General features: G+C 52.4%; 11 protein-coding genes across 11 annotated transcripts; 3 read left to right on the forward strand and 8 right to left on the reverse strand.

The window, feature by feature from the left end:
• Positions 1-303: 303 nt before the first annotated feature.
• On the reverse strand, positions 304-1,206 carry BBA_05368 (D-tagatose 3-epimerase; the record flags this gene model as incomplete). The annotated part of the gene is made up of 1 exon (XM_008600465.1): positions 304-1,206. One exon carries the CDS (start codon positions 1,204-1,206, stop codon positions 304-306), a length of 903 nt encoding a protein of 300 aa, XP_008598687.1.
• Positions 1,207-2,282: 1,076 nt separating this feature from the next.
• On the forward strand, positions 2,283-3,378 carry BBA_05369 (ser/Thr protein phosphatase family protein; the record flags this gene model as incomplete). The annotated part of the gene is made up of 2 exons (XM_008600466.1): positions 2,283-2,351; positions 2,452-3,378. 2 exons carry the CDS (start codon positions 2,283-2,285, stop codon positions 3,376-3,378), a joined length of 996 nt encoding a protein of 331 aa, XP_008598688.1.
• Positions 3,379-4,791: 1,413 nt separating this feature from the next.
• Positions 4,792-5,328, reverse strand: BBA_05370 (uncharacterized protein; the record flags this gene model as incomplete). The annotated part of the gene is made up of 1 exon (XM_008600467.1): positions 4,792-5,328. The coding sequence occupies one exon, from the start codon at positions 5,326-5,328 to the stop codon at positions 4,792-4,794; it is 537 nt and encodes a 178-aa protein (XP_008598689.1).
• Positions 5,329-6,776: 1,448 nt separating this feature from the next.
• On the reverse strand, positions 6,777-7,860 carry BBA_05371 (2-nitropropane dioxygenase; the record flags this gene model as incomplete). Its single annotated transcript, XM_008600468.1, has 2 exons — positions 6,777-7,726; positions 7,818-7,860. The coding sequence occupies 2 exons, from the start codon at positions 7,858-7,860 to the stop codon at positions 6,777-6,779; spliced, it is 993 nt and encodes a 330-aa protein (XP_008598690.1).
• Positions 7,861-8,744: 884 nt separating this feature from the next.
• BBA_05372 (DUF567 domain protein) lies at positions 8,745-9,420 on the reverse strand (the record flags this gene model as incomplete). The annotated part of the gene is made up of 2 exons (XM_008600469.1): positions 8,745-9,019; positions 9,087-9,420. The coding sequence occupies 2 exons, from the start codon at positions 9,418-9,420 to the stop codon at positions 8,745-8,747; spliced, it is 609 nt and encodes a 202-aa protein (XP_008598691.1).
• Positions 9,421-10,122: 702 nt separating this feature from the next.
• On the reverse strand, positions 10,123-13,122 carry BBA_05373 (regulatory protein; the record flags this gene model as incomplete). The annotated part of the gene is made up of 4 exons (XM_008600470.1): positions 10,123-11,380; positions 11,437-12,609; positions 12,829-12,924; positions 12,977-13,122. The coding sequence occupies 4 exons, from the start codon at positions 13,120-13,122 to the stop codon at positions 10,123-10,125; spliced, it is 2,673 nt and encodes an 890-aa protein (XP_008598692.1).
• A 3,463-nt stretch (positions 13,123-16,585) lies between these two features.
• BBA_05374 (uncharacterized protein) lies at positions 16,586-17,251 on the forward strand (the record flags this gene model as incomplete). Its single annotated transcript, XM_008600471.1, has 1 exon — positions 16,586-17,251. One exon carries the CDS (start codon positions 16,586-16,588, stop codon positions 17,249-17,251), a length of 666 nt encoding a protein of 221 aa, XP_008598693.1.
• A 953-nt stretch (positions 17,252-18,204) lies between these two features.
• Positions 18,205-20,551, forward strand: BBA_05375 (ferric reductase transmembrane component 4; the record flags this gene model as incomplete). Its single annotated transcript, XM_008600472.1, has 2 exons — positions 18,205-18,878; positions 18,940-20,551. The coding sequence occupies 2 exons, from the start codon at positions 18,205-18,207 to the stop codon at positions 20,549-20,551; spliced, it is 2,286 nt and encodes a 761-aa protein (XP_008598694.1).
• A 134-nt stretch (positions 20,552-20,685) lies between these two features.
• On the reverse strand, positions 20,686-22,172 carry BBA_05376 (alpha-amylase A type-3; the record flags this gene model as incomplete). The annotated part of the gene is made up of 3 exons (XM_008600473.1): positions 20,686-21,699; positions 21,751-21,863; positions 21,917-22,172. The coding sequence occupies 3 exons, from the start codon at positions 22,170-22,172 to the stop codon at positions 20,686-20,688; spliced, it is 1,383 nt and encodes a 460-aa protein (XP_008598695.1).
• A 1,521-nt stretch (positions 22,173-23,693) lies between these two features.
• On the reverse strand, positions 23,694-24,572 carry BBA_05377 (phytanoyl-CoA dioxygenase; the record flags this gene model as incomplete). The annotated part of the gene is made up of 1 exon (XM_008600474.1): positions 23,694-24,572. One exon carries the CDS (start codon positions 24,570-24,572, stop codon positions 23,694-23,696), a length of 879 nt encoding a protein of 292 aa, XP_008598696.1.
• Positions 24,573-26,201: 1,629 nt separating this feature from the next.
• BBA_05378 (nicotinamide N-methyltransferase) lies at positions 26,202-26,999 on the reverse strand (the record flags this gene model as incomplete). Its single annotated transcript, XM_008600475.1, has 1 exon — positions 26,202-26,999. One exon carries the CDS (start codon positions 26,997-26,999, stop codon positions 26,202-26,204), a length of 798 nt encoding a protein of 265 aa, XP_008598697.1.
• Positions 27,000-27,571: the final 572 nt, after the last annotated feature.

Consider the following 27,571-nt stretch of genomic DNA (forward strand, 5'->3'; position numbering starts at 1 on the left):
TGCAATTCCGTTAGCGTGCGTCATGTACACCCGCTGTAGCCGTGAAAAAATAGCGTTCCTAGGGGTGCTGGGGTGCCTCCCTTCAGTGGTTGTGGCGCGGTACATGGGCACCCTTATAGTGGGAACCCACATCTTCCACAATGCATCACACACACACCTGACTCAAGCAACTCTCTCTTCCACAACTAATAATTGCTCTGCGTGACGAAAATACCTTGCATCCCCCTGTATCACTGGCAAAGTCATTGAAGGCTATGAGGCTTGATACTTGTTATACTACAACCTAGCAGTTTGCCATGCCGCTCACATTTCAGTCTTCTCAACGTAAGGGGCAAGCTTCGCTGCCGATCTCCTCATCACATCCGTGTAATACTCTTCCCCCAACAAAGCTGACCCATGATCCTGAATAAATTTAAGGTGGTCGGCCGAGACTTCGATAGTCCCGTGTTCTCTCTGCAAGCTACCGAACTTGCCAATCGGCGTGCGGTCAACGGGGGGCATCGCCTCGATAGCCAAAGCTCCGTCGTAGCCGGCCTCAGCCAAAGCGGGAATCATATCCTCCCACACAAACGATCCGTCTCCTGGTGCCAACCTATTGTTATCTGCCACATGAAAGTCGACAATGCGGCCCTTGCATCTTCGAATGGCTGCCAAAAGATCGGCCTCCTCTAGGGCCAAGTGAAAGGGGTCGAATGCGATTCCTACACCATACCCAACCTCGTCAGCTAGGGCAAGAGCCTGATCTGAACGGTTGATGAAATAGGTTTCAAATCGGTTCAGAGGCTCTATGCCGAGCCTGATTCCCTTGTCTTTCGCCAATGCCGCTATCTCTCGCAATCCTTCCACGGCCCACTTCCATTCATCTTCAGGAGCCGACGTACTGACCATCTTACCGACGCTTCCCGGTACAACAGTCACAATCTGTCCCCCTAGACTGGCCGAGAGACTGACAACATCCTTGACGTAGTTGATGCTGTCCCGACGTTGCTGTGGGTCAGCCGCAATCAAGTCTCGCTTGCCTTGCTGTATTGTCACCATGCCCCAGCAATTGATGTTGTACTTTTTCAAAAGTGCTCTGGTTTCTTCTACTGGGTATTGATCTGGCTCACCGGCCAGTTCAACGCCCGAGTAGCCGAGACGACTGAGACGATCAAGAGTCTTTTCCAATGGCTCTGGTCGCATCCAAGTGTGTGCGGCGAGATGCATAATGCATACTGGCGAATGGAGGAGGCAAGTATGAGATAAGTAATAAAGATAGATTTATTTTTGCTGTGTTGCGATTAGATGGCGATAAAACAAGGCCGTTCTGGGTTGATTAATATAGCTGAGGCTACACTCACAGCGGATGATTGCGTTCCGCCGAAGCAAGGGAGCTTATGATCGAGCGGATGATTACAATCCGTTCCATCTCCACTGGATGGGGACTCACCCAGGCCAAATTTGCTCTGCTCAGTGGTGTGGGCGGATGCAAATGTTCCTTTTTACCCTTCCAAGGACAGACAGGCTTATTGGACCAACTAACTAGCTTAGATATGTAAGGATGGATTCAACTGTAAAACTCCAGTCCAAGCGGTGCACCGGGAAATCTGTTTACAAGAGTTAGTGTCTTCTCGCTATCCTTGTTCCACGTGGCTGACGGCGAATCTAGAGTGTCTCTGAGTGTGTCATTTGCGCCACGCCATTATTCGATGGCTCATCTAAATATATTACAGACGATATTTAATATCTTGCTTGACTACTTCATTCTTAGGTTCGGCATATAGTATTGTAATGTCATCATAATCGTTTAGCATTGACTTTGCTCTGTGATGGTTAGCGGTTCATTGATGCGGCCAAGCATGCCTACGTAATACAAGCAGTGATTTATTCCACTAGATACTTTTTCTGGTAATGGAGCTTCTGTATTCAAATCTACAGTTTAAGCTTATATATCTCTATATTTATCACAAAAAATTTTTGGAAGTAGCTGTATAGCGGCCGCGGGTGTACAGTGGCCGCCACTGGCGTGGATGTTCTGGTGCGCTTTATCAGTGGCCTATTTTTTGCATCATTATCATCCAATTATCGATTTCCCGACACAATAAAACTGTCCATTTATAGACATACAGGCCGCGTATTTTAAATTGGCCAATAAAACGTTTTTTATTTCTAGTATTGGTTCCTGCGGGAAGGCGATGTTCAAAAGTTCACGTCGCTCTCTAGGTAGCTGTGGGCCCAATAGAGCATGCTGTTGTCAAAACCGCCACAATACATAACCTTTGGTGGCTCACAGAGGCACCCTCATGAGAGGGTCAAGGTTTAAGGCACAAGATGCACCTGATTTGAGCCCATCTTCTTCGGGCCAGGCCTACGTGAGTTGTCCTCTGGTGCATGGTATAGAGCCCTCCGGGCCACCTCCAACGCACCCTCCAAACAAACAAACGGAGCTAACTGCCTTGTTCTGACTGACAGTCACGACAACTTCTTCGACTGACATTGCTTCCACTATCGCGTTTTACCTTGATGCAGCAGATCCGGTTTCTTGTTCTGTCCGACACACATGACAATGCCTTCCCAGACCCGGCATCTCTTCCTGCTGTCGACGTAGTTATTCACTGCGGTGATTTAACAATGATTGGCGGCCTGTCCAACTACCGCCGTGCTCTCGAATCTCTTGCAGCATGTCCAGCAGTGGTCAAACTCGTGATCCCAGGCAACCACGATGTTTCACTTGACGCCAAGTGGTGGGAAGAAAATCTCGACAGCGATGACGAACAAGACGAGCCGGTACGCGCTCGTGCGCTGTTCACATCAGACGACTACACTCGCCGCGGAGTACGTTTGCTCGATGAAGGCGGTCACAAGGTGACTCTCCAAGACGGGCGCGCGTTTACAGTCTACGCGTCACAATACACCCCAGGCTTTGGTGGTTATGCTTTTGGATACGACCCGGACGAGGATCGGTTCAATGGAGAGAAGAGGATCCCGGAAGAGATCGATATTGTCATGACACACGGTCCAGCTCGACTTCCTAGCTTAGCATCTCCAGAGGGTACATCCGGACCAGCCTACAGGCTCGACCTTGGCGGAGAACATGGCAACAGCGATGGCATAAAGCGGCACCTCGGATGCTCACGGCTGTGGGAGGCAATCGCGAGGGTCCGGCCCAAGATGCATTGCTTTGGACACATACACGAAGGATATGGGGTCCAAAGAGCGACCTTCTACACCAACACAACAATGGTGGCGGTCACCGATGTGGACGCTGCGGAGCGAGAGGGTCTACCATATATCAGCGCGGCGGTTGGAGACGGAACAACCCTGCTGATAAACGCGTCTATCATGACGCATGGAGAAGAGGATAACAATAAGCCTTGGCTAGTCGACATGGCGTTTTGACGTGAGGAAGACAGCAAGAGCAATAGAGGCGTGGCACAAAGGATGGCAACAGAAAATGCCAAACTAGTCGAGTTTGGAGGTGAATAAAAAGCAATGTTTAATAAAATAGAACCTTTGTATAGTCAGAGAGTGGGTTTTTTTTTTCTTTTTTTTAAAAAAAGAATTTAATCGTTAGGAGTGTTTCTGTAGATTACATTTCCATAGTGTTAGAAGCGCTTCTTCAAGTGATATGCGACGACCATGGTCTCGACAGTGTTACAGAATACAATGAGGCCAAGAATTGGAACTTGCTTCAAAGTCATGAAATAGGAATATTAACTCTTTTGTAGATATATTCATGTCATGACGAGGGGATATAGTAGGGCATCTTTCGGAGTAACGTGAAGATTCAGTGATGCTTCATCAGTAAGACGACTGGAAGACTTTCAGGGTGTTGCAGGGCGTCTGGGCGGAATGCCTGGCGCCGCCAATACAGTACAGGTACTCGGGCAAGTTGAATGTGCCTTGTTTTCATACGTCGATTTTTGGAACAGGATGAACTCAAGATTAATTGAATATATTCTATATGAGATTATGATTATGGAAAGAATAGCCGTAAGGAAACCTATATATTCATTGGTCAAGCTTTTCAGCTGACGTTGTATCAATCAGACTGCCACTACCAGTAGCAATGAGACTGAGTTTGTGTTGAATGACTTCAGCTGGCGAGCAGATCATCATTAGTCATTGTTTGAAAAGAACAGATTTCAACAAAGAGATGGATATTCCCCCCTTTTCCCCCCGTCACTTCATTTAAACCACATTTCTAATAAGTGGTCTTTGGTGATGCCCTTTGCCGCCTGCCAGTAAGAGAGGGAACACTGGGTCTTTATACACCCACTGTAGGTCCTGTAAGGCGCTGTGGCGCTGTAGGTTTGTACTGGACCCATGCCACTTTGCGCTGGCGTCAGTGGCGTGGCCGCCCGGCGTCGCACCCATTAGGCAACATCAAAATTTCGTAGGTTGGGAGTGTAAAATTAACTTTCATCTTGTACTCATGTTATCAATTTAGAAAGAGTTGACTCATGGGCTAGTCTAATACTAAGGAGTAGTTTTCTTTTAGTCGCTGAATACCTATCCCATCACCTCCATCATGGCCATCGCAGTTGTACATTTTCATTTCAACAGGTTGCAAAATTATCTCCGCGCGTCCCCACCTAATCAGCCCTATTCAAGTCCATCTTTCCACATAGTCTACCGCCCGTGGCCTGCCATACACACCATTTATCATGGCCTACTACTATACCCAGTCTCCAGCAGGAGCACCCATTGAATGATTTGTAGAACGCGCATCCTCAGCCAGGCCAAGTTTGGCAGGTTTTGCCGGCTACCTGTCAGCACAGGCAACAACTTCTGCTGGGCTCAACGACAGAATCAAAGACGGCCAAAATTCTCGCCTTTGGACTGCAACTCGGCAATATTAGGCCGGTCCAAAGTCTCCAAGCCACAAATTTTGACTAATCTGTGAATAGCCTGGTTGCGGGGGCCACTGCCTGTTGGACGAGCACTCTCGTATACGTGGGCACACATATGGAGGTTGTAAAAGAGGTTGGTCACAGTCGCGCTCTCATCATCATCCTCTTCTTCTTCATCTGCTTCCTGAATGGTGCAGAGAGAATTGAAGCTATGCGCTTTAATCTCCTTTCTACGGCAATGTTTGGCTCTCTGCTCGACTTCGCTTTTCCACGCGCGTCTCTTACCCTCGGCTGTTGAGAATATGAAGCGTGGGCCTGGGACCGCGGGATTAAGTTTGAGATCTTTGGGTAGGAGTTCTGAGGATTTATTATGCTTCCGGGGCAGCTTTGTCAGCTTTTTGTATTTTTTGTGGTCGTAGCTGCGTGCCTTTTGCTTCATCATATAGCACCACAAGCAGGCTTTTTGAGAGGCAAAGTCCCCTGAAGCGACCGCCATTTCTGAGTATTGTGCATCTGTTAGGCTGGGACGGCCATAGCACTTGGACTCCGACATTTTTTCCATTTGATTCAAAGGATTTGTGTAGTAGTGCTGCGATTGTGGTTGGCAAAGGGAGACAGTTGTGGTTGGCAAAGTACACAGTAGTGGTTGGCAAAGTACACAGTCAAGGTAGAGCTTGATATCTTTGAGAGCGAGGATTGATGAAACGAATGCTTCTACAGCTGGGGGAGTGATGGGTTTATATAGATGTGGACCGACATCAGAAAACATGGAAGCTTTGAGTGTAGATAGCTTAGCCGCGCCACGTAGAAGAGCGACAAGATTTTTCTTCGTGGCTTGGGATTGAAAAGGGTTATCTACAATTAACGAGGCAGCAATTCCAATGAAAATTTCAAAAAGAAGGGCTTTAACATGGAGCCTGTCATGTAAATCATATCGGAGCTATATAGAGTTCTCGTCGAAGAAGCAAGTCTACAGCACCACTTGGCTGAATGCATATACTATTCATGGCTTGAGGCTTTGTTCACCAAACGCACCAGTCGCACGCATAACTTGCCTATAAAGGAAAAGGAAAAAGCCCCATCAGCGTAATTGAGAAGATCCAAGTTACAAGAACATAGGAACAGCCTGAGACCCGATGAAATTGGGTGAATCGCTACCGCGTGCTCTGTCATAATTGACCCCGAAACACTCGACCAACAACTTGCTGACGACTGCATCGGCACAACAACAGAAGCGAGCGGTCCACAGAAGAACTGTAATTTTTATTAAAAGGAGTTGGTTATGCTCAAAATACGTTTCCATTGGAAATGTTTCCTCTTGGCGTGAATGATGCTTTTCTGGCTTTTTCTGTCGGGTCATGTTCAAGCTTCGTATGAAAAAGCAGGCAAGACCAACAGCATTACATCAGGTGCCACCGATAGAAACCCCGCAAAGTTGACCGCCACGGTGTTTTCCCCATGGGGAGCAGCCTCTTGACCCCATAAATAAGGTGAAGAAAGGTTTGCAAAGTTACGCGCCCCTCAATGCGCTGTTCAAGACGTTCGTCTCTATCCCTGCGAGGGCAGGGTCAGGAATGGCTGAAAAAGCCACGGGTTAAAATTTTATATTTTCCCATTTCTTGGGAAACTTTCAACTATAAAAGCTACGGGGCTGGGGAGTGTAGGTTTGGAGCGCAAAATAAAGCGTCATAAATAACACCCCAATGTGAGAGTGGATGTGTGGCACAATCCCATTGTTTCCAATTATTGCAACCTGTCCAGCCTCACACTCATATTTATGGATTTCAAATATTAACATATTCATATTTATAAAGACTTATAACAAGAAAACCGCATCAAAAAAAAGTCATCGTCAATTCGTGACCTCTAATCTTCTTCATCATTCAAATGAACTTCTATTGTATGAGGCTCGCTGACACACAACTCTTGTCGGCTTATACTAATTTACAGCTTTGACTCGGGGACGATGAGGGCCACGCGCTCGGTAAGGGCCGTCTCGGCCTCCTTCTCTATGCGCTTGACGAGAACATCGCAGGTGGGAATATCGTGAATGAGGCCCATGACCTGGCCAGTGGTCCAGACGCCGTGCTCGGGGTCGCCGTTGGAAAAGACCTCCTTGCCGCGCTTGCCGGAGACGTAGGGGGCCACCTCGCTAAACTCGCCCGTGGTGCTCCCGCGCTCAATCTTGAGGGCCTCGTCGGTGACCTTGTTCTTGAAGAGACGCGAGGTGTTGCGCCAGCGGCGGAGGACGAGGGCGGTCTGATTCTCGTCCGACTTGACAATGGTCTTCTTGATGTTTTCGTGGAGCGGAGCCTCGACGGTGCACATGAAGCGCGTGCCCATGTTGATACCCGAGGCGCCGAGGCAGAGGGCGGCAGCGAGGCCCTGGCCGTCGGCGAAGCCGCCCGAGGCGATGAAGGGTATCTTGAGCTCCTGGCGGGCGCGGCTGAGGAGGATAAAGTTGGTAATGTCGCTCTCGCCGACGTGGCCGGCGCACTCGAAGCCGTCGATGCTGAGAAAGTCGACGCCGAGCTTGACGGCGGAGAGGGCGTGGCGGATGGTGGTGCACTTGTGCAGGACGGTGATGCCGGCCTTTTTGAGCTGCGCAATGACGGGGCCCGGCGAGTTGCCGGCCGTCTCGACGACGCGGATGCCCTCGTCAATAATGGCCTGGGCGTAGGCGGGGTAGTCGGGCGGCACCATCGAGGGCAGCAGCGTAATGTTGACGCCAAAGGGCTTCTTGGTGAGGGTGCGGCAGCGGTGGATCTCGTCGCGGAGGGCGGCGGGCGAGGGGAAGATGAGCGCGGTGATGATGCCGAGACCGCCGGCGTTGGAGACGGCGGCGGCGAGGTCGGCGGTGCCAATGTGCATCATGCCACCCTGGATAATGGGGACTGCGCGCGGGAAGAGGACAAGCATGTTAGTCGCGTTGCGCGGCACTGGAGAGTGGCTGCGTCGGCAAGACGGTTGTGAGAAGAAGCTTACCTCGGATGCCCAGTCGGCGGGTGAGCTCTGTGACGATGGGCATGATGGCGGTTGTGGTGTGAGAATTGTGTTTGACGGTAGATGCAAAAATAATCTCGCAAAGCAAAATAAGAGAAAAGACGACGAGAATGTCGAGACTAAAAGGACGTCAAACGGAATGACAACGCCCGCTGGCGGCCGTGATGGCCAGGGATCGGTCTTTATTGGTGAGCTCGACAGCCGAGGTTGCGCCCCACTGGCACGGAAGCTTTTCCCAATCGGCTGACCCGTTCGCCGGTGGAGCCCTCACATGTTGGTGGTGCCTGGAGAGATGAGGTTATCGCGCCGGGGGGGGTTAAACCCTGAATCCCCGCGGGTAAAAGTCAAAGATTGTAGATGCGGTGGGAACATTTGTTCATGGCAGTCTGGGGTATCCATGGGTGATCCGCGATCCGCGGGTCGAGTGCATCGATGCCAACTTCAGTGTCCCAGCTACATATACAGGAAACTTTATGCGCAGTGATCCCGGATACGAGAAGCGCTGCCGAGGTTGCTGAATTTGGCAAGTCCGGCTATTCTCCGCCAGGGTCGTCAGTTCGTGTGTTCATTGCAGCAAACCACCATATAAGCGCAAGATCCAAGACGATACATTGCTACTCGTAATTCCCTGCTACTTGACACTGCTTGCCAATGTTCGGGCCCTTTAAAAAGATTGTTGAAAGCAGCTAGCCTGAGGCTGCGGCAAGAACAGTCAAATTATAGTAGGCTATTTGCATATTCTCCGTGTGTCAGTCAGCGTAATAATAACGGTTAGTGGCATGGCACCCTGAAGACAGAATAGCTAGATCCAACTCCCAACCCGGCTAAAAAACCCTCAGTAAATATCTTTTATCTTTTTCACGCCAAATTGACTTCAAACAGACTGCCTCCCTTCATTTCCCCCACAGACTACTTTTCGTTGTTCTTTTCGTCGAGCGCAATACAGAGCGCCACCGCAAGCGCCATATCCATGCCTGGCGCTATCGTCACTGCGTACGTCTGCTGCCCACCGAAAAACTCCCTCTTGTTAAAGAACTTGCGATCAATTAGGCCCACGACCGGCCCCTGCTTATCCGCGCCCAGCACAATCTCCGCCTGCGAGTCGAGCCAGTCACCCCTCATTGCAAACACGTGCGTCTGACCATCCGGTGCTGTAAACGTGGCCGTCGCCTTGGACCCAAAAACTATTTTCAAAAAAGTCAGGGGATCAATTCTCACCGCACAGCACCCAAGGGGGCAGGGGTTTCTCACGTTTTATGGAGCTCTTGATCTCTAAAAACTTGTGCTTGTCGGGTGTCTCGGCGACGTACGTCGCGTGCAGGTGGAAATGTTCCTTGCAGAGGTCAAAGAGGTGAATGCCGGCCATATCGTATACCGACTTGCGCCCCGAAATGGTCGCATGGCGGCCTTGCACCTTGAACAAAGGCTGGCCACTGATGGTTTTGATGTCAAAGCTGTCGCCGGAGAGGGAAAGCACCTTTTCCTTGAGGACAATTGTTTCTGTGCCGCGGGCAATGGTCGCGCTGAACTGACCAATGGGCTGCGGCAGAGGCGGCAGCTGGATTGGTTGCTTGGCTTGAGCCATGATGGTAACGAGTAGAGAATTCTTTGATCTGATGCGGTAGAGTGAATGAAATGAGTAAAATCCTGAGGCCGAGTGAAAGCAAGTCTGGCCTTTTGCTTGTGCCAGCAGCTCCATCGTGACTACCAAACTGCCTCCCCCATGACGTCATATACGCTGTACAGCCTTGCACCATGGCGTCGCCACAGTTGCTCAGCCTCTGCAACGATGTATGTGTAAAAGTATGCCTACAACCAGAAATGGCAAGGCCTTTTTCGGCATTTTGCCGAGATGAAAGCTTCTCTTACGAAAGCTGGTCCGGCGTTAAGGGTCCTGACAACACGTCTGGCAGTAGGCATTGGGCCGGCGGCAGTTGCAACATCTATCGGTGGCAGTCATATGATTAATTGAACTCTACCCTGGTCTTGCATTCCATCTGCTAATTTCATGCCAATTCAGACCCCCCACTAAATAGGAAAGGCGAGACCCCAAGCCTCTCTTCATCGCTTCGATGTATCGCCGCAATTGGCATCAATAGGCCCTCAGACAAGATCGAGTTGCTGCTGTGCTACGCATCCAACGCCAAAAGGAAACGCTCTGGCCGATTTTATCGCATAATTCAGCCTAAAAATTAAAAGTACCCGCCATATGTTCTTGTTTCACGACGCCAGCATTCATCAATCTGCCATGTTCGTCGTACGACACGCTCCTCATTGAAACCTGCTCCTATGATTTTTCGGTAAGGCTGGCGTAGCCGTCCAGGCTATCTCCCATTGTCTTGATCATGTCGAAGATGTGCGTACCCTTGAATGTTTCCGACCATAGCCGCACGACGGCACTCGCAAGCTGTCGGAGCTTGACAACATCGCTGACATTCGCATCTCGCTGAGGCACGGCAAACTCCGTCTCATCTACCATGAGCCGTACAGTCTCGAGCAAGTTCACTTCCTCGGCTGATGCCGGTGGATCTTGAGGGCCTATCGATGCTAAGCTCATAAGCCATTTAGCCACAAGGATAGCGCACTCAAAATTGCAGAGTGAATGCTGGATGCTCCATTCAGTCGACTTGGCCTTGGCCACGTAGTTGACCCCTACTTTGACCAACTTGGACAAGGCGTGGGTTGCTTGAAAAACTGCTCGCTGCACGCGAAAGTTACGCGGCAGCCCGGGTGTGTTGTGCATCGCCGACGCAATCAACATCGAGTCTCGCGTCTGCAGCGCCCTGCTAGGAGGCGTGTCAGTGTAGAGTCGGATGTATGCCAAGCGCAGTAATGCCGTCGCATTGTACACCAGAGACCCTCCAGTCATCGTATCGGTGCCTCCAAAGTTGTTCGTTTCGGCGGCTCGTAGCTGGTGCCGCTGCTCAAAACTCGTATGCCACATTCGCAGGGCCTGCGAGCCTGTCTCGACATCCTCGGGCCTCAAAGTGCGCTGTATATCGTACATCAAGCCAGAAGCAAAGGAAGTTTGTTTCAAAAGATAAACATGCTGAATCAAGGCATGGATCAGTACATAGTGTCCGAGCGATGAAAGCTCTGATGGTAAGACTGCGTTGTGGGGGCCGAAAAATTTGGAGAACGCTTCGTGCAGCGTTATTTCAATTAGTGGCGTCGATTGCCGAAGTTCTTGCCATTGCCACGCTGTCTCGGCACGCCATAGCCGTGCAGTCAACGGCAGGAAGAGATGGACTTCAGATGTTAGCAGCGCCGGTGGCATGTCGTACGTCATGCTGCACAGATTGAAGAAACAGAATGCTATGAGTTTCGTTCGCAGAGCGCCTTCACGTTGGACCCATGTCTCCCAATCAGTAATACCTACTTGGCTGGCGTCCATGTACAGGCCTTCCTCTCTGATTAGAATCGCTAAATTGCTTTGAAGAGAAAGAGACTCATGCAGAATCGTCTTGATGCCCCATAGACCAACAGCAAAGAGCAGCAAAATGGCTTGTATAGTCTCTAATCGTGCTTGAGGAGTGTTCAGGGAGCTTAAGTCGGTTAACATGCAAGGCCGACAAGCAATTTCGAGAGTTTGTTGACTTACAGTGTATCACGGCTTCCGTCGTTGGTAGATGGTCTCTCTGATTGGCCCGAACCAAAAGAATTTCGATATGCAGAAGTTGGTGAAGGGCGAGTTGAATGTGGGCTATACGAGGCCGCATTGGGCAATAACGCATGAATCTCTGAGCTATGTCTTCTTCGAATTTGTTCCATGGCTACCGACTTCGCGGCATACCAAAGGGCGTAGCCTCGGTTGCTCTCAAACCGGTATTGAGCTCCAACGGCGAGTATTGCTAGCAAGAGCTCGGGCGCGATGGCTGCGGGTGACAGCGTGGGTAAATGTAGAACAGGTAGTAGATCGTGGAAACCGCTGATGTAGCCTTCGACAAATCGCGTCAAAGTATGCCTTGACGGGAACGCAAAGTCGCTAGACAACACAGACGAAAATTCATCCAACTTCTTCTTGATAATCGAATAATCTGCGGCAGATATACGCAGTGGTGAAGGGCGTGAAGTATCCCCGGCAAAATCTGTGGCATCGCGGGTATCAGGACCAAGGGAGCCGATACGTGAAGGCATCGCCGACACTGGCTTCGAGGCCATTCTCTGGTTCATACCAGCCGGTGAGCGGCTCCACATGTTCATGGGTTGGTCTGGTTCAAAGTGCGGCGGTAGAAAATGCGGCGCGAAAGAAAAGTCATCCAGAAAAACATTGTAGTCATCATATGCGGGCTGTTGAGCTGCCTGCTGAGCAAATGTCGGCATACCATGCGTCTGATCTGGAGGTTGACGTTCACCAAATTGAGGTATGGCTTCACCGAAGCCTTTCGATCTTGCGTGACTAGTCGGTTGTTGGGCAATGTTGTTCATCATCGGTGCCATGGAGCTGACCTCACTAGCCAGTGCGGCATCAGACAGAACGTCAAGATTACAGGCAGTCATCCTCGATTTCATGGCGTTATCCTGTTGCATCGGTTGCTGCATCGGTTGCACATTATTCGGCATAGGCGGCTGGGGATGGTACATTTGCTGCGGCGGCGGCGGCCCAACAGGAGTCATGGTCGTCCGGTGCATGCTCATAGCATCGGGCTCGACGTGACTGTCAGATAGCGAGGGCTTATGCGAGCCCGCGCTCGACGACGAGGGCCTGGGACGAGCATTGTCTTTGCTGGCTTCATTCAAGTGAACGAGTTTCTCATGTCGCACGAGGAGGTCCCTGATGTCCATGAGTGTCAGCTATACAAATGCTTAAATGCCACATTGACTGGGCAAAACAAGCAGGCAACATGTAAGGAGTGTGGGAAAGACGTTGAGTGATGTAAGAAGGCTGAGTGGAGCTGAAAATGCAGTACAGTGAGTGGCATTGCATGGAGACGACCAGGGGATAAATATAGAAAATCAATGTTGCGCTAAACAAAAGACCTTTGTATCTTACCGTCGTCCAAATGTCTTGCCGCATCGATCCCACGGACAGGCAAAAGGCTTTTCCTTTGTGTGAGTTCTCTCGTGCCGTTGCACATGTTCGACCCGGCTATTCTTGTCAGGCTGGGACGGACACGGTTCCACGTAGCAGATGTACTGACCGAAAATGTTTGCTGCAATACTTGCAGGGTAGCGTCTTGGGCTTCTGGTTGCGATTTTCGGTGCTCTCGGTAGTGACAATGGCGTCAGAGTGCGCAGCTGGCGGAGGGTGAGAAGCCTGAGCCTCGAGAGCCTGGATAGGGAGCATCCCGGCGCTGGTGGGCGTTGGCAGCGGTCAAGACCACACCAGAGAGCCAAATGAGGAGGCGGGGGGATGATAGGTTGGGGTAAGGCAACGGCGCAGAGAAGAGTTCACCAGAGGCCAAGTAAGGGTAGGATTCTGCAGTATATGGTGTGGGGGTGAGGTATGCTTGGGTGTATTAGTGATGAGCTGCAAGTGAGGAGCAATGGCGTCGTGTCGGAGCAGTGGCTGCGCGGTTCCCAGAGTGAGGCTGGATCTAGGAAACGCTAGAAGAGGATGAGGAGAAGAGAGCCGAGCTTGGCCCCCTCTCGCATGCCTCGCGATGACGCTACTCGGAAGCGGTGATGAGTCCGATGGTAGAGGGGGGGAGAGTAAGGCGTGAGAGGCGTCGAGGGTGCGCAAGTGCGGAGAAGGCAAGACGGACCGCGTGGAAGGCGTGTGAGACGATGTTGGAGGGGAACACCAGACACCGAGGAGCGTTGCAGCGCAGGACCAAACCGGGCGTGTCACGCAAAAAAACACGAGAAGTGAAAGTTGGAAAAACTTGGTCGCCGGTCAAGGGCGAGTGAACTGAGCTGGGCGCACGGGGTGGCAACGGGAGCCAATGGGCTAGGGCGGAATTGACCAAGCTGGAGTCTGGGGTATCGTATGCACGATACCGTTGGGCGAGCAATGCAGATGCTGCAAAGCGACTTGTTGTGGATGGCGGGCAGCGGCGAACGGTGGCAGGACGGATTCGTTAGCTGTGCAAAACCAACCATCAGAAGGTGGGGAAGACAAGGCGCAGAGAGGGCGGGGAAAGCACTTGAAGGATCTCCGTCGACAAAGGACAAGACAAGGCCCGTCTAGGCCCTAGGCAGCCTTGGGCGAGATGCAGCCGCTGGGCGAGAGCGAAAACAGCCGTGCGCGCCGTGCGGTTTGTTGAGGTTGCGCAATGGTAGATAGGCAAATAGGCTACTGGGCGTATAGTTAGCGGGCAGACTGGATTTGGTGGCGCCCCGGATGTCTGGCTTTTTGGCTCGTGAGGGGAAGCATGAGATGTCGGTCTGCGTGTCTTGAAGGCGGCGGCGACGGCGACGCTGGTGGTGGGCAATGCCGAGTGGCTAAAAGCGGAGCGACAGAGCTCGTCGGCGATACAGTCGAGCGATATGCCTGCGGCCGATACTTTCGAGTCGCAATGTGTGTGTCTTCTCCAAATCGTCAGCTGCAGAATGCCAGAGCTTGAGCCTGCCAGCGGAAAAAAAAAACCTAGCAAAGCCGAGCTTGTTGGAGTGTGGGGATGCAGAGACGTGCAGACCCCATGGGGATGGGATGGGGGAGGAGGTGGAGGAAGAGGGGAAGCTGTGTGGCTGGTGAGGAGTTGGCAAGGAGGTCTGCTCACTTTGCTAGTTCTCGGGCATTCAGGTACCTAGGTACTTTCTACAACCCTGGGGTTGCACCGCTAGAAAAGGCGACTGCAGGGCCTTGCAAGTAGCCCGTTGCCTGTCCGAGCCCGTCGTAGAGGCGTCTTGGAGAGGAAGGGAACAAGGGGTTAAGCTGCTCGTCAAGTGTGAACAGGTAACTAGTCAGTTGCCTAGGCTCGGTTCGGGCCCGCCTGTTCTGCATTGGAGTAGCATTGGGTATGAGTGAGCCTTGACGGACCTGTCTTCCGTGTCTGTTGCCGCGGGACGGTCGGCGTGGCCACAGACTGCTGTCATGATAAACAGTTGCAATGCATGAAATCAAGTTGATGTTGCCTGCATCTCTGCCATTTGCCGACGAGTAATTATTAGTCACGTGGTTTTCACACCCCCGTTTCTGATAATATTTCTGCCGGGCCGTCGCCTTGTCCGTTTGCCATCGCCAGCTGCCAGCTTAATTTATGATTGCACCTAGGTGTCGCTATCACAAGCCAGCGGTTGCACGTGTACCTTGGTCCGCGCGGGTCCCGGTAAACCTAACTGCACAATGGGCTATGAAAGCATCAACAAGGAATTTCCTGCCCTTATCTGATTCTAATGACTGTAAATATTCAGGCAACTCAACTGGCGAGTCGGTACGCAACGCTACCTGGCTGCCAGGTGTGGCCGACCCCATTCGTCACCTGCATACAGCTATTGTCGATTGACCAGCCTACCTACACGGGAGGGGGGTGTTTTCTGACATGCCCTCTGATAGCTTTCCGTACCTATTCGTATTTGTCCAACGCAACCCTCTCAACTTTGCACTCCACCACCAATGAATATACCTAAAAATCATCTCTAGCTTCGTTGGCCCGCATTGAAAGCTATAAGCTTTGCTACCCTGGCAAGCCGTCACACGTCACTATTGAGGGTTGAGCATTGCAGCATCACATCGCTGATAACCCCGCACTGCTGCTGTATGTGATGGTAGATGCCACATCTCCCTCGGCAAGACCCCGTACACATTCATCATTAGCCATTGAGGCGGCAGCTCGTGAAAGATTTTGAGCTTGCAACTCTATCTACTAGATCAAGAGCCAGCTCGCAGCCCGTCGAGACCCTTGGGCCGTGTCCGCCCGCATACTGTCATTTGCAGACTGCTGCATGTGCAGCCAAGTGGTTCTCGTACTCATACGTACTGAGAACAAAACGGCAAGTACTGCTTCCCAACTCCTCGTATTTGCATGGTGGGATCTGTGAGGATAAAGATCTACAAGCAGGTTTTGTTTGGAATTGGAGTCTGTACCCGCACTAACTGATTCTAGGCTCAGCCTTTGGGCTCATACTTGCCGCAGAGTACATATGTTAAAATTTCAAGCCACTTCTATGCAGGGACTAATTAGTTGGCAATTCGTCAAATGGGGCAGGTCTCGGATTAGTTAGTTAAAACCAAAGTAGCAACTAAATAGGCGGTCGGCACTCCACATGTCCGAGACGTTGAACAAGTCTCCTCCTTCCCATTCAATTACATCTTTTTTTACCGTCTACGCCGTTTCTTCGCTTCCACAGCTACAGATGGCCACGACACTACCTATGAAATAGCCGATGAGATGATATTTGCTTTGATGCACAAGGTAGTGGCGTGTGCGCTATTAGGTGCGCCACAGAAGGAATGGGTAATGTATTGATAGTTATCGCATTGTTCCCTTTGGTCGAATAGGCCGAGTTGGACCCCGACTTAATTCCGGTGTCTCATCAGCGGGTAGAAACGTGGGAATCCACAAACTCACCCTTGCATGGTATCGATTATGGGCTACAGCGCAAGGCCTCACTGTTGGTTAATGGCGCGGCTCCGTCCGAATGATTTAACAAAACATTGATTACCTTCGACTGGCCTTGTCTTGCCCTGGCAAGAACTCTGGCTTTCTCGCCAGAGCAATCTTATTAGCCAGCGTCGGCGGAAGTTGGCTGTGTTGCAGCATCGGTCCCTTTGCTAGCGCTCCCCACTTGCGAGTAATATGGCATCTCAACAACCAGGATGTCATCAGGCTGACCTCTTGGAAAAGTGCTGTTTCAACGTTGTCAACATGCGCCTGATTACCGCCGTCACGGCGGCTATGCTGGTCAGCTCCAGCACCGGCCTCACCCTCGACGTCCCGACGGCTACGCACGTTGTCACGGTCGACATACTGCCGCACCCACCGCAGATCACCGCCGCCCTGGAGCAACGCGACGGATTCAACAAGACCTGCGCGCATTCCGTCTACAGCAAGGCCTTTAGTAGGTCCGTCAGAAACGAGGAGCTGAGCTCTTCTCTCCGCTCCTCCTTGTCTCTCAGCGGTGCCTCTCCTCACCCCTGGCAAGGCAACCTCTGCACAGTCACGCTTGCGTCGAGCCTGTCCTCCGACTACATCTCCTATCTCAGCCAAGCCAAGAGCAAGTATACAAGCGCGACGGAATATCTCAGAAGTGTGCACACGGATTGCGGTGGCCCCGTCTTCCAGGTCAGCGTCAGGCCCCTCTGCACCAAGAAATCCCTGACGGCCGTCTTCACTGGCTCGGGGTCCCCGAAAACGACTACACTACCCGCTGTGCCCCCAAACAACGGAGTCAGTATTGATGTCAACACGGGCAACGTTAGCACGATCAATCTCGCTGCAAATGATGAGGACTCCGAGGCACCACAGCGGGGTACCGCTCTCGGCGCTGTTGTTGCAATGGCAGTCGTTGCCGGCGCCGCTCTCATGCCATGATTGGCATTTACATATTCAGAAGACATGCCACTCCGTTTCATGTGTGAATTCATTCGAGGGAGGCAGATATACCAGATCATTTCAGGGCGACACAGTGTATTGTATATAATTACGAGGCGTCGGCTAGCTTCTCATGGTACATAATGTTATATGCGCTTGTTAATACCACTTTGACGTCAATTTCTACTCTGGACACATGCAAGCTGACTGTCACCGTTTCATTGATGCGATGCTCATAGAATATATATTGCCAATGTCTCGTCGCTGCGAAATGTGTTGAAAGCCTCAACGGGTGCTGTCATGTTTGACAGGTGGAGAAGCCAGATCGGTCAACTGACGCATGCGAGCTCACATCGTATATTTACTGAAAGAGTTGTTGTCCAATCAACTCGTACACATTATGTAACTACAAGTCGGCAGAGTGTCTGATAGGAACTGGATCCCAATGCAACAGTTTATTCTGCAGCACTGGTAGCACGACCCGCAAATTCCACCACCATGAAACGTCGTGCGCAGTTTATTTTTTTTTCTCCGGCCACATTCCACATTGCCCTATAAGCATGGACGTCTTGGCATACAACAACACTTTGAATATAATCATAAAACGTACCGCGGATCCTCGTGGACATGCTCAGGTCCCAAAGGCGCCTTGGCCCGCTTGGCACAACGGCTAGGTCCACTTGAAGCGACTGTGCCCAGGCATAGGTGAGCAGGATTGAGAATATATTTGCACACACACGAAAATTGAAATCTTTTTATTGGAGAGTTAGGCTCCAGAAACCCAATGTTGCAGTCAATGTCTCTTTACGATCGTGCAACGCCGCACAGGCGTGCTTATAATAGACCAGACGACCCTGCAACTGCATCGTCAACGTTGACGCTCCTTTCCCAATCAGTAATTACTGTCTCGCCACTCTGTACAGCCGGATGAATGATCTAGATATTCGACAAAAATGGCAGTATTCAATCTAGGTCACTGGCTCCTCATCGCCGCCATCCCTGCTGTGCTTGGCGATGGCATCGGCATCATTGGCTTTGGTACGACCATGTACCAGCCGTTCTGCGCATATGCGTGCCGTTCCGTCATTGACAGATCGCCGTTACTATGCACGCCAGAGCACGAGGGCAATTCCGCAGGCGGCCATCACGCGCCTGCTATAACGCCAGAAAGCTGCTTCGCCAGTGATCCGGCCTTTGCGCAGACGCTGGCTCTCTGCATCGACACGTATTGCCCGGGCAGCGATGCACCTCGACTTGGCGAGATTGAAGAGTACTGGGCCTCGCATCTGGCCACGGGGATGATGGGGAACTTCTCTTGGGTGCCAGCCATGACATATCAAGAAGCCCTGCAGCGCGCAAGACACGACGAGCACAACAGTACGCTGGCCGGAAACACCACGACCTCGACGAGCGGCCATGCGGGTCACGAAAAGCGAGTTATCTTTGCGCGACATGGTAGTCATGCAGAGGAAGAGGAAGACACGACGCCAGTGAACACTACTCTGCCAGTGGTCAAGCCTGGTGCTCCGCTCAACGTCACGAGCTTCGTCCGCCCGTCGGACTGGCTAAAGAATTACAACGGCCACAAGTCATTTGAGTTGAATGAAATTGGGCACTCCAAGTATACGTATGTACCAATATTTCCTCAGTAATCAGTCTTGGCCTCATTCTAATCACCAATGTTCTAGCATCATCATCACGGCCGTGCCCTTTCTACTTGCCATTCTCGCGTCACTCCCTCGATTCATCCCAGGCCTAACACGCGCCACCTCGTGGGCTTGGTTCAACTCCATGATTATATACCCACCCCTCTGGGGAAAAAGGCATCGACAGCCTACTGCGCAGGTTATAGGCGGTGGCTTCATGCCGACGCGCGGGCAGTCTCTCTACATCTTGGTCATGGTGGCGCTCAACATCGTATTTCTCATGGTACCGTACTACACCCTGCAGCCGCAGACTACGTTTGTCACAGTGCGCGAGCAAGAACTGAGCGTCATTGGCTGCCGCGCTGGTGTCATGGCAATGGGCAACGTTGTCGTTCTTACAGTCTTTGCGGGCAGAAACAATCCGCTTTTGGCGCTGACTGGTTGGAACTACGATACCTATCTGCTCCTTCACCGCACATTTGGATATTTGGCCATCTTTCACACTGTGGTCCACTCAGTTCTGCTTCTGGCATACTATGTCATGTTTGGAGACTATCAAGCAGAACTAGTGCGGCTGTATTGGATCTGGGGCATCGTCGCCACCATGGCGGTTGTCCTACTGTGGCCGGCTTCGATGTTGGTCGTTCGCAGGCGATTCTACGAGGTTTTCCTCTCTTTGCATCACCTCCTCGTAGCCTTGTTCCTCATTGGCTACTTTTACCACATCTTCTACCGCTACAGCTTCAAATGGGGTTACGAGATTTGGTGCTACATCGCCGGCGGTATCTGGGGCACGGAGCGCTTGATCCGGCTGGTACGCATGGTGTTTATGGGTCGCCGCACAGCGGATGTCTTTGTAGTGCCTGGCTGTGAAGGCGAATATCTTCGCATCGACATCGACGGTGCTCACGCGACCGGGCTTGTTTACCTCTACTTTCCGACTCTAAGCTGGCGGTTCTGGGAGAATCACCCATTTTCAGTTGCTTCCTCATTCTCCATCAGCGACTCGAGCGAAGACGATTCTACGGATGCAGAGAGCCCCAACGACGGGCTTGCGGAGGAGAAGAAATTGCCAACAAATATCGAGACGGCACCAGTTGCTCCCCCGCGCAGGACTATTGTCACACCCGTCTCTAATCATCGTATATCTATCCTCGTCCGCGTTCAAGCAGGCATGACTGCACGCTTGGCCGCCAGAGTAACGGCTGGGGGTAGCAAGATTCGTCTGCCCGTCGTTGTAGAAGGCTCATACCACGCCATCTCAGCGTCGGAGCTATCGCAATGTACGTCCATTGTCTGCATCGCCGGTGGAGTGGGCGTAAGCGCTGTGCTCTCCATTTTGCGCGAAAAAGGCTGCCGCAGGCGTTTGTGCTGGGGCGTCCGCGATAGCAGTGTTGTGGACGAGTGCAAGAAGGATATCCTAAACCTGCCAGCGGCAGTGCAAGTGGACATTAGTGTCGGCCAGCGCCTGGATATACGGTCAATACTGAAGGAGGAACTCTCGGCACGTACAGGCGATTGTGGCCCTGTAGGAGTCGTCGTGTGCGGACCGCCAGAAATGGCCGACGATGTGAGGAATGAAGTCTCTAGACTAGCGAGGAGCGGTTCTCTGGCGCGTGGTGTCGTTTTACTGGATGAAGCATTTACGTGGTAGTACGGCTTTTAAACCATCAGTTTCGATACCTATATACTGGTCAAATATATATACTGATCAAACACTTGTATACTGGCCAAATAAATCTACTTGTATCGTGGTCAGTAGAAGGTCCCATCTATCACCACGCCCAATTACTGCGCAACGAAAACCATTGGCTCGCCGTTGTGCACCGTGGCGCACATTTTTCCGTCTCCGCCCGAGGTGTACGTTTGTCCGTCAAAGACGCCCCTCCACGTCTTGTTCTTCTTTTGCGTGTAGAAGCAAAATTGGCGCTGCTGGCCCTGGCCAATGTTGCTCGTGAGGGCAACGACGGCGCCGTCCTGGCGACTCCAGGCGTAGGCGTCATTCTCGACAAACAGATGCACGTGGTCGTCGCCGGGCAAGCCGCCGTGGTCGCTGCGGACGCGGCCGAGAGCCTGCAGGAACTTGTACACGTCGGCGTCGGTGCGGTAGCCGCTGCGCCAGAGGTCCTCGCGGTTATTGGGGTCGCCGCCGCCGTTGTAGCCTTGCTCGGAGCCGTAGTAGACAATGGGGATGCCGCGGGCGAGCATGACGTAGGTGAGGGCGTTTTTGAAGAGCGAGACGTCGTTCTTCTGCGCCAGGAAGCGCGGCTGGTCGTGGTTGTCGACAAAGGTGCCGAGGGTGGCGGCGTCGGGCACGAGCGCGCCGACGCGGTTGTGCATGTCGACGAGGGCCTGCGACGAGTTTTGCTGCTGGTAGAAGCGGTTGAGGGGGAAGTAGATGGGGTAGTTGACGAGGCCGCCCATGAGCTTGGCGTAGCCGGCAAAATAGTCCGGGTCGCCGCTGAGCACCTCGCCAATGGTGTAGGAGCCCGAGGCCCAGGCAAAGTCGGGCCAGTAGTCCTTTTCGACGTGCTTGACCGTGTCGATGCGGCTGCCGTCGAAATGGTACGTCCGCATGAGCCACTTGATCCAGTCCTTGTACAGGCTGCGGATGGCGGGATCAGTGGTGTCGAGGTCGGGGAGGTTGCCGACGCGGCAAACTTCGATGCTGTGCTGGTCATCGTAGTTGATGGCGCATGCCGGGTGGTAGGAGGAGGCCTGGTTGAGAGGCGAGGGCTTGTTTTCGCTGATGGGACCATTGCCCATGTGGTTTGCAACAACGTCAACCATCATATAGATGCCCTTTACAAAGTGAGTCGAGACGCGTGTTTGCGTGAGCTATGGAGGGCTTACCTTGTCGTGTGCAGCGTTGACAAGATTCTTGAGGTCATCAGAAGTGCCATAGTGGCTGTTGATGGAATACAGGTCCTTGGCCCAGTATCCGTGGTAACCCCTAGCAGAATCTCCTATGCGTCAGCATTCTTGAGCAGCGACAGTTGCAAGAGGTTCTCCCACTCACTTTCAACCACGGGGGTGATCCAGATGGCATCAAAGCCCATGCCCTTGATGTAGTCCAGCTTGCTCTGCAGGCCTTGAAAGGTGCCGCCGCAGTAGTCTCCCAGGTTGCCGCAGGCGTTGCCGCCATTGTCGTTTTCGCTGCGCGCCACGCGATCCGTCAGGGCAAAGTAGATTGTGCGCGACTTCCACGAGGTTGTGTCGGCGCCCAAGGCTGCCAGGGCCTGGGTCAGCAGTGTGAGCGATGCAGTAAGCTTCATTGCGATGTTGTGTGCCAAAGTCGCGCCGAATCGGGTGTTTGATTGCCCTGCCCACTCAACCGTAGAATAGTGTCTGGCCCGCGGCGAGCCATGTATATATTCATGGCTGTAAAGGAAGGAGAGTAATCGGTCCTCCACATAGAGTGCTGATGATTGGGGAAATATTGGGGAATGGGGAAGAAATAGTGACGGGCCGAATAGACGCGGAGGTTGCCTTTGCTGGTACGCGCCATTTTTAGTCATTCTAAACACTGGCTGTGGGCGGAGATGTGCGCCACCAGATCATCGTTGATCGGCCAAGATCGAACAGAGGGGGAAACTGTGTTGCATGTTTGTAATTCAGTATTTTCCACCCAGAAACCAAATAGCCAGCATCAACAGTACGTACAGCCATATTGCCAGGGAGCCATTTGCCCATTTCCTTTGTTTAAGAAGGTTTCTCCCAGAGTGGTCCTTTTCGAATAACTAGTGGATTTGCTACCTCCGAGAATATGGCCGGATCTCGACTTTCAGTGCCCGCCCACCGATCGGCCGGAGCATCTCAACCAACCATTGTCCGTATCTTTTAGCGTGAGGCCCGGGTTACGCTTGCAGCGCTTCATGGTGTTGAGTGATGACGGTGCGTACACTCACAAACCCGGGCTGCGTCATGCAGCTCCGCGCTGTCAGATATGCATAAACACACGCAAGCCTTTGCAACAATTGCCGAGGAAAGATTGATTTACTTTCGCGTTGTTGACAGCGAGGCATCATTTCTTTTCAACAGGGGTCGTTATTTTCGAGCATCTGGTTCTAACAGCATTCTTCTTCTGCTGGTATTTCTTTTCTTTTTACTTTCTGATACGTACAAGATCGACGAAGTCGACGGTCCGTGCCGAGGCACCGCTGTGTTGCTGCATGAAGCAGGTGTCAGCTGTTGTGGGCAAAGCCCATTTAATTCCCTGTCAGTGCACCGTCGTTTATCCCGGAAATCAGTAGATAACTAGTCATATTATATCGAAGGGCACTGTTACCTTGGCGTTGGGTGGGTTTAAGCTTACAGCTCATCAACGTCGTCATCGTCATCCCAGTCTACGCATTGCAAACCACTCATGCACCCACATTACCTTGTCGTGCGTAGCGTAGTCGTCGTAACAACGCCGGCCAAAATAACTCGAGTTGCATATCACAAAACAGTCCCATCATCACGATCCATACAGTCATACGAAACACTTGCACTTTTCAAGTCAGCAAAGCCGGCTAGTGCTGACCGGTGAGACAAGGGCATGTCAAGCTAGTGAAGATGCCGATTATTCACAAAATTGTAGAGCAAGTTTTGTCATGTTAAAAAAACGGAAAACATATCCGTTGTGTTGTAAACACTCTATTAGACCATGCAACTGCTTGGCTAATTCGCAAAATCTCGTCTCTCATTATATAAAATGCCCACACAGCGCAAACTAACAGGTCATGTACAAAAACATTAGATTTCTTCCCAGCGATTGTTTCTTGGGGGGTTTTTTTTTTTTGTTACATCATTCTTTAACCCTGAAGAGAGTAGCCGACATCGCCAGCTTCAGAGCCCAGCTTGACGAGACGCGCACGCATAGCCTCGGCGCGCTCGCGCTCGGCAGGCTTAAGCTTGGAAAAGTCAACCTTGTCCACCCACTTGCCGATGCCGTGCTGGAGGACGTTGCGTGCGCGGAGCTTGCTGCCGCCGGCGTGGCCGACGGAGCCGTGCAGGGTGATGCGGTCCTTTTTGGCGTCGTAGACGCCGCGATGGAGGATGTTGTTGTTGTAAAAGGCAATGTCGCCGGCCTCGAGCTTGACGATGAGCTGATCGGGCAGAACGGGCTCAAAGGGCCCCGCGGCGCGCTCGACATCGGTGCGGGCGCGGGCGTGGGAGCCCGGCACGAGCACGAGGCTCTCATCCTCGTAGAGGGCAAAGTTGTACTGCGCGTGGAAGCCCGGCCGGCCGAGGCGCTCCATCTCCTCCTCGGGGGTGGCGTCGGCGGAAATGTCGTCGCGGTGCCAGCGCAGCTCAAAGTCGCCGTCGGGGCGGACGAGCATGTTGAAGAGCTCCATGACGAGGTCGTCGTCGTCGCACTGGAGCAGCTCTTTGACAATGTCGAGCACCTCGTCGGAAAAGTAGAGCTCGGTAAAGATTTCGTGGCCGGGAAGCTCCGGGTTCATCATGTGTTGGACGCCCCAAATGCCCTTTTCGGGCTCCCACTGCCACGGCGGGAACTGCTTGCCGACGGTGCGGATGTGCGGCCACTCGCCCTTGCGGGCCAAGGCCTCGACCTTGGTGGCGGCATCGCGGAGGCTCTGCAGCTTTTCGGGGGAAACGATGGACTTGACGACGACGAAGCCGTCGCGCTCGAGGTCGGCGAGGTAAGATTTGGTTTTTTGGGCGGGCATTGCGGCGGGTGTCGGTTGGCGGTTGGTGTGTGGGGATATATTGAATATAATGATGCAGAAATTCGAGAAGAGATGGGACGAACAAGGACGTAATTATACACAAGAATGGAGAGGGGAGTAGAAGGCCAAGCCCGGGGAAGCAGCGTGATGTGGGATATAAATTCTGGGCATGCGGGGGAATCCTGGCGACAACCAAGCAACTTTCTTGAATATCTATGCTTTAGTTAGTGAGGGCGAATAGTGCGTGGATATGGCGGGGTAATTGCAACGTTTTGAACGCCTCAGAGGGTGGGGTAGACTGGTTCCTTTATTACACGATGCGCGGTGCCTGCGCCGCGGTCTTGTCCGCTCGCTGTTTTTACTGGCTGGCTGGCATGACTATCTTCTGTACAAAGTATGTACCAATCAAACCAAACTATGACGGCTGAATGCCAGGGAAAGCAAACCAGGATCCAGAAGGAAAGCCAATAGTGGCAGGTCCAAGTTCTCACGTAGCATGTGTACGTAACAGCCGTCCTATTGGCAGCTCGGGTTTATCAGATGGGTGCTGTGGAAAAAAGAATGGGCCCTATAGCGCGAACGAACAGGCCTACCTACGCGGGAGGGGGGTGTTTTCTGACATGGCCTCTGACATGTTTTCCTATCTGGCATATTTTTTAGGCATGTTGCAAGGAAATCGCATTTTTTAGCATATTCCAAAAATTTCTGACATCCTATCTGAGAAGCCCGAATCCATGGCAACATGCCTTAATAATATTTTATCTACGAAAATCTGTCAGAGGGCATGTCAGAAAACACCCCTCTCCCGCGTAGGTAGACAAGTTGTTGACAGGCACGACAGGGCACGACAGGGCACGACAGAGCACGACAGAGCACAAGACACACCAAAGAACCCCTGTCATGACCACGTTATTGCTCGGGCAAATTACCCGTCGGTTCGCTTAACATGAACCGACTGTAACACACACACGCCTTTCGCTCCTGCCTCGAACAAATACAAGCACTGATGAATCCAACCTGTCCCATTGCCCCATTGCAACCTTGTCAAAAGAGCCGCACCTTCAATTGCATCTCCCCTCATCCCCCAGGCTCCATCCTCCCCATCACCATCCCCAGATCAGGCCATCCTCAACACACTCGACCGCACTAATCAGGTAATTCGCATTTGCCTCCAGACCACCACCCCGCCGCGGCCGATGATACGTTACTCGCAACTGCATCCCCGCCCCGCCTCCGGCTTGCCGCGGGGTTTGACCCGCCTTGCCGAATCGGAGCGCCGCCCTGGCATGATTGCGCGACATGTCTTGCCCTTATCAATGCCTGCCGTCGATCCGGTTCATTGTCTTGTTTGTGTCGGCCGGCCAATTGTCGCTTGTTGAACCAACGCCATGACAAAAGGAGGTTACTTTTTATTCAATCTTTCGACAATCGGTGGTAGCATGCCGCGACGATTCTACCGTAGCTTGTACCAACCATCACCAGTCTAATCATTCATTCATCGAGTCTAATACTACCGTATATCCAATTCCACTTCTCTCCTCATCCCTTGGTCCGGGTACGTCTCTCAAATTTCCCGTGCGCACACACCCAACTTATCCTAGCTATCCACAAGCTAGCCCAGCTGTCCCGCTACGCCTTCCTCGGCCACCGCACCTCGAACCCATTGACCGTCTTTTGCACATCCAAATCACCCGGATCATTCTCAAACAGCGGCTTGTCCAGCATCCTCTCCTCCACCCGCACCACCTCCAGCCCAGCCTCGCGCGCCACGTCGAAAAACTTCATGTCCAGATCACGCTTCCACGGCCGGTAGGAGGTGAAAAAGACGTATGCCACGCTATCCGCCGTCGTCCCCATGGCCTCTTTGATCGTCTTGACCAACATCCCGTGCTCATTGTGCCGGAACAGTAGGTCCGCCAGGATCAGCACGTCGAACCGCCTCTCCGCGCCCTCGTCGCCGCCTAGCTTCGCCAGCAGCGGCGCCACGTCGCCGCCCCAGACAAAGCCCGCCGCGTCGACGACGTTCGCGATGGAACCCCGCGGCTCAGCCGTCTCGTCGCACAGGTCAATGTTTTTCTGCATGTTGGCGACTATTTCCGGGTCCGGAAAGTCCGTCATGACCACCCGCGACGCGCCCAGGAGGCCGGCCACTAGGGACGGCAGGCCAGACGCGGCGCCCAGCTCCAGCACCGTCCGGCCCCGGACACGCGACGGCTGCGCCTCGAGATAGTCGGACACGATCTTGGCCCCGTTCCACAGGTGGTGCGCCTCTGTTGGGCTCGCGCCCACCAGGTGCAGCGTGATGTCCTTGCCGCTCTTCATCGTGAATACTTGCTGCGTCGGTGGAGGTGTCGGCGGGTAATAGTCGTCGGGCTCCTCCATGAAGCCCGCCACGCCATAGTCGTCATTGTCGTCGTGATTGTCCATTTTTGTGACCTGTAATCACCCTTTTCCAATTCTTCGAGGCAGTAAATGCTCAGTCCCTCAAGGCCTCGGTGAGCACGGCCAATCTCCTCTCGATGGCGATAAAATGCCAGTCTCAGCCCTGCGTGCGGCGCAGATTGTGACGTGTGATGTCACAGCGAAAAGCTCGAAACCCGGCGCAAGACACCATAAAAGGAGAAACACGCCTTGAATGTAACCAGCCTAGTCTGCTTGTATAATAGATGGACACCGGAACAATTTGCGCAAATGAAAACCGATAGACAAGTTGAAGCGGCCCTTGGTGAAGAGGTCTATTTATTGCCGCAAATTGGTACTTTCGCTGCCGGTTGAGTGCGTATATGCCTACTCTGGTTCTTTAGAAGATATGGTTATATGCGCTTGACAAGATGTTTTCTCGTAATCATTTAGCCGTGTCGCAAAGTATTGAAGAATTGTCAAACTTTTTTTTTTTTCACCAGCGCCCAACTTGACGTCTTGATTCTTAGTGGCATTGGTGGAGCATAGTGGTTGCATGTGTCCACCACCGTCCAATGCATACGCGAGGCGACATCGCA

The sequence above is a fragment of the Beauveria bassiana genome (genome assembly GCF_000280675.1).
Source record: "Beauveria bassiana ARSEF 2860 unplaced genomic scaffold BBA_S00014, whole genome shotgun sequence".
NCBI lineage: Eukaryota > Fungi > Ascomycota > Sordariomycetes > Hypocreales > Cordycipitaceae > Beauveria > Beauveria bassiana.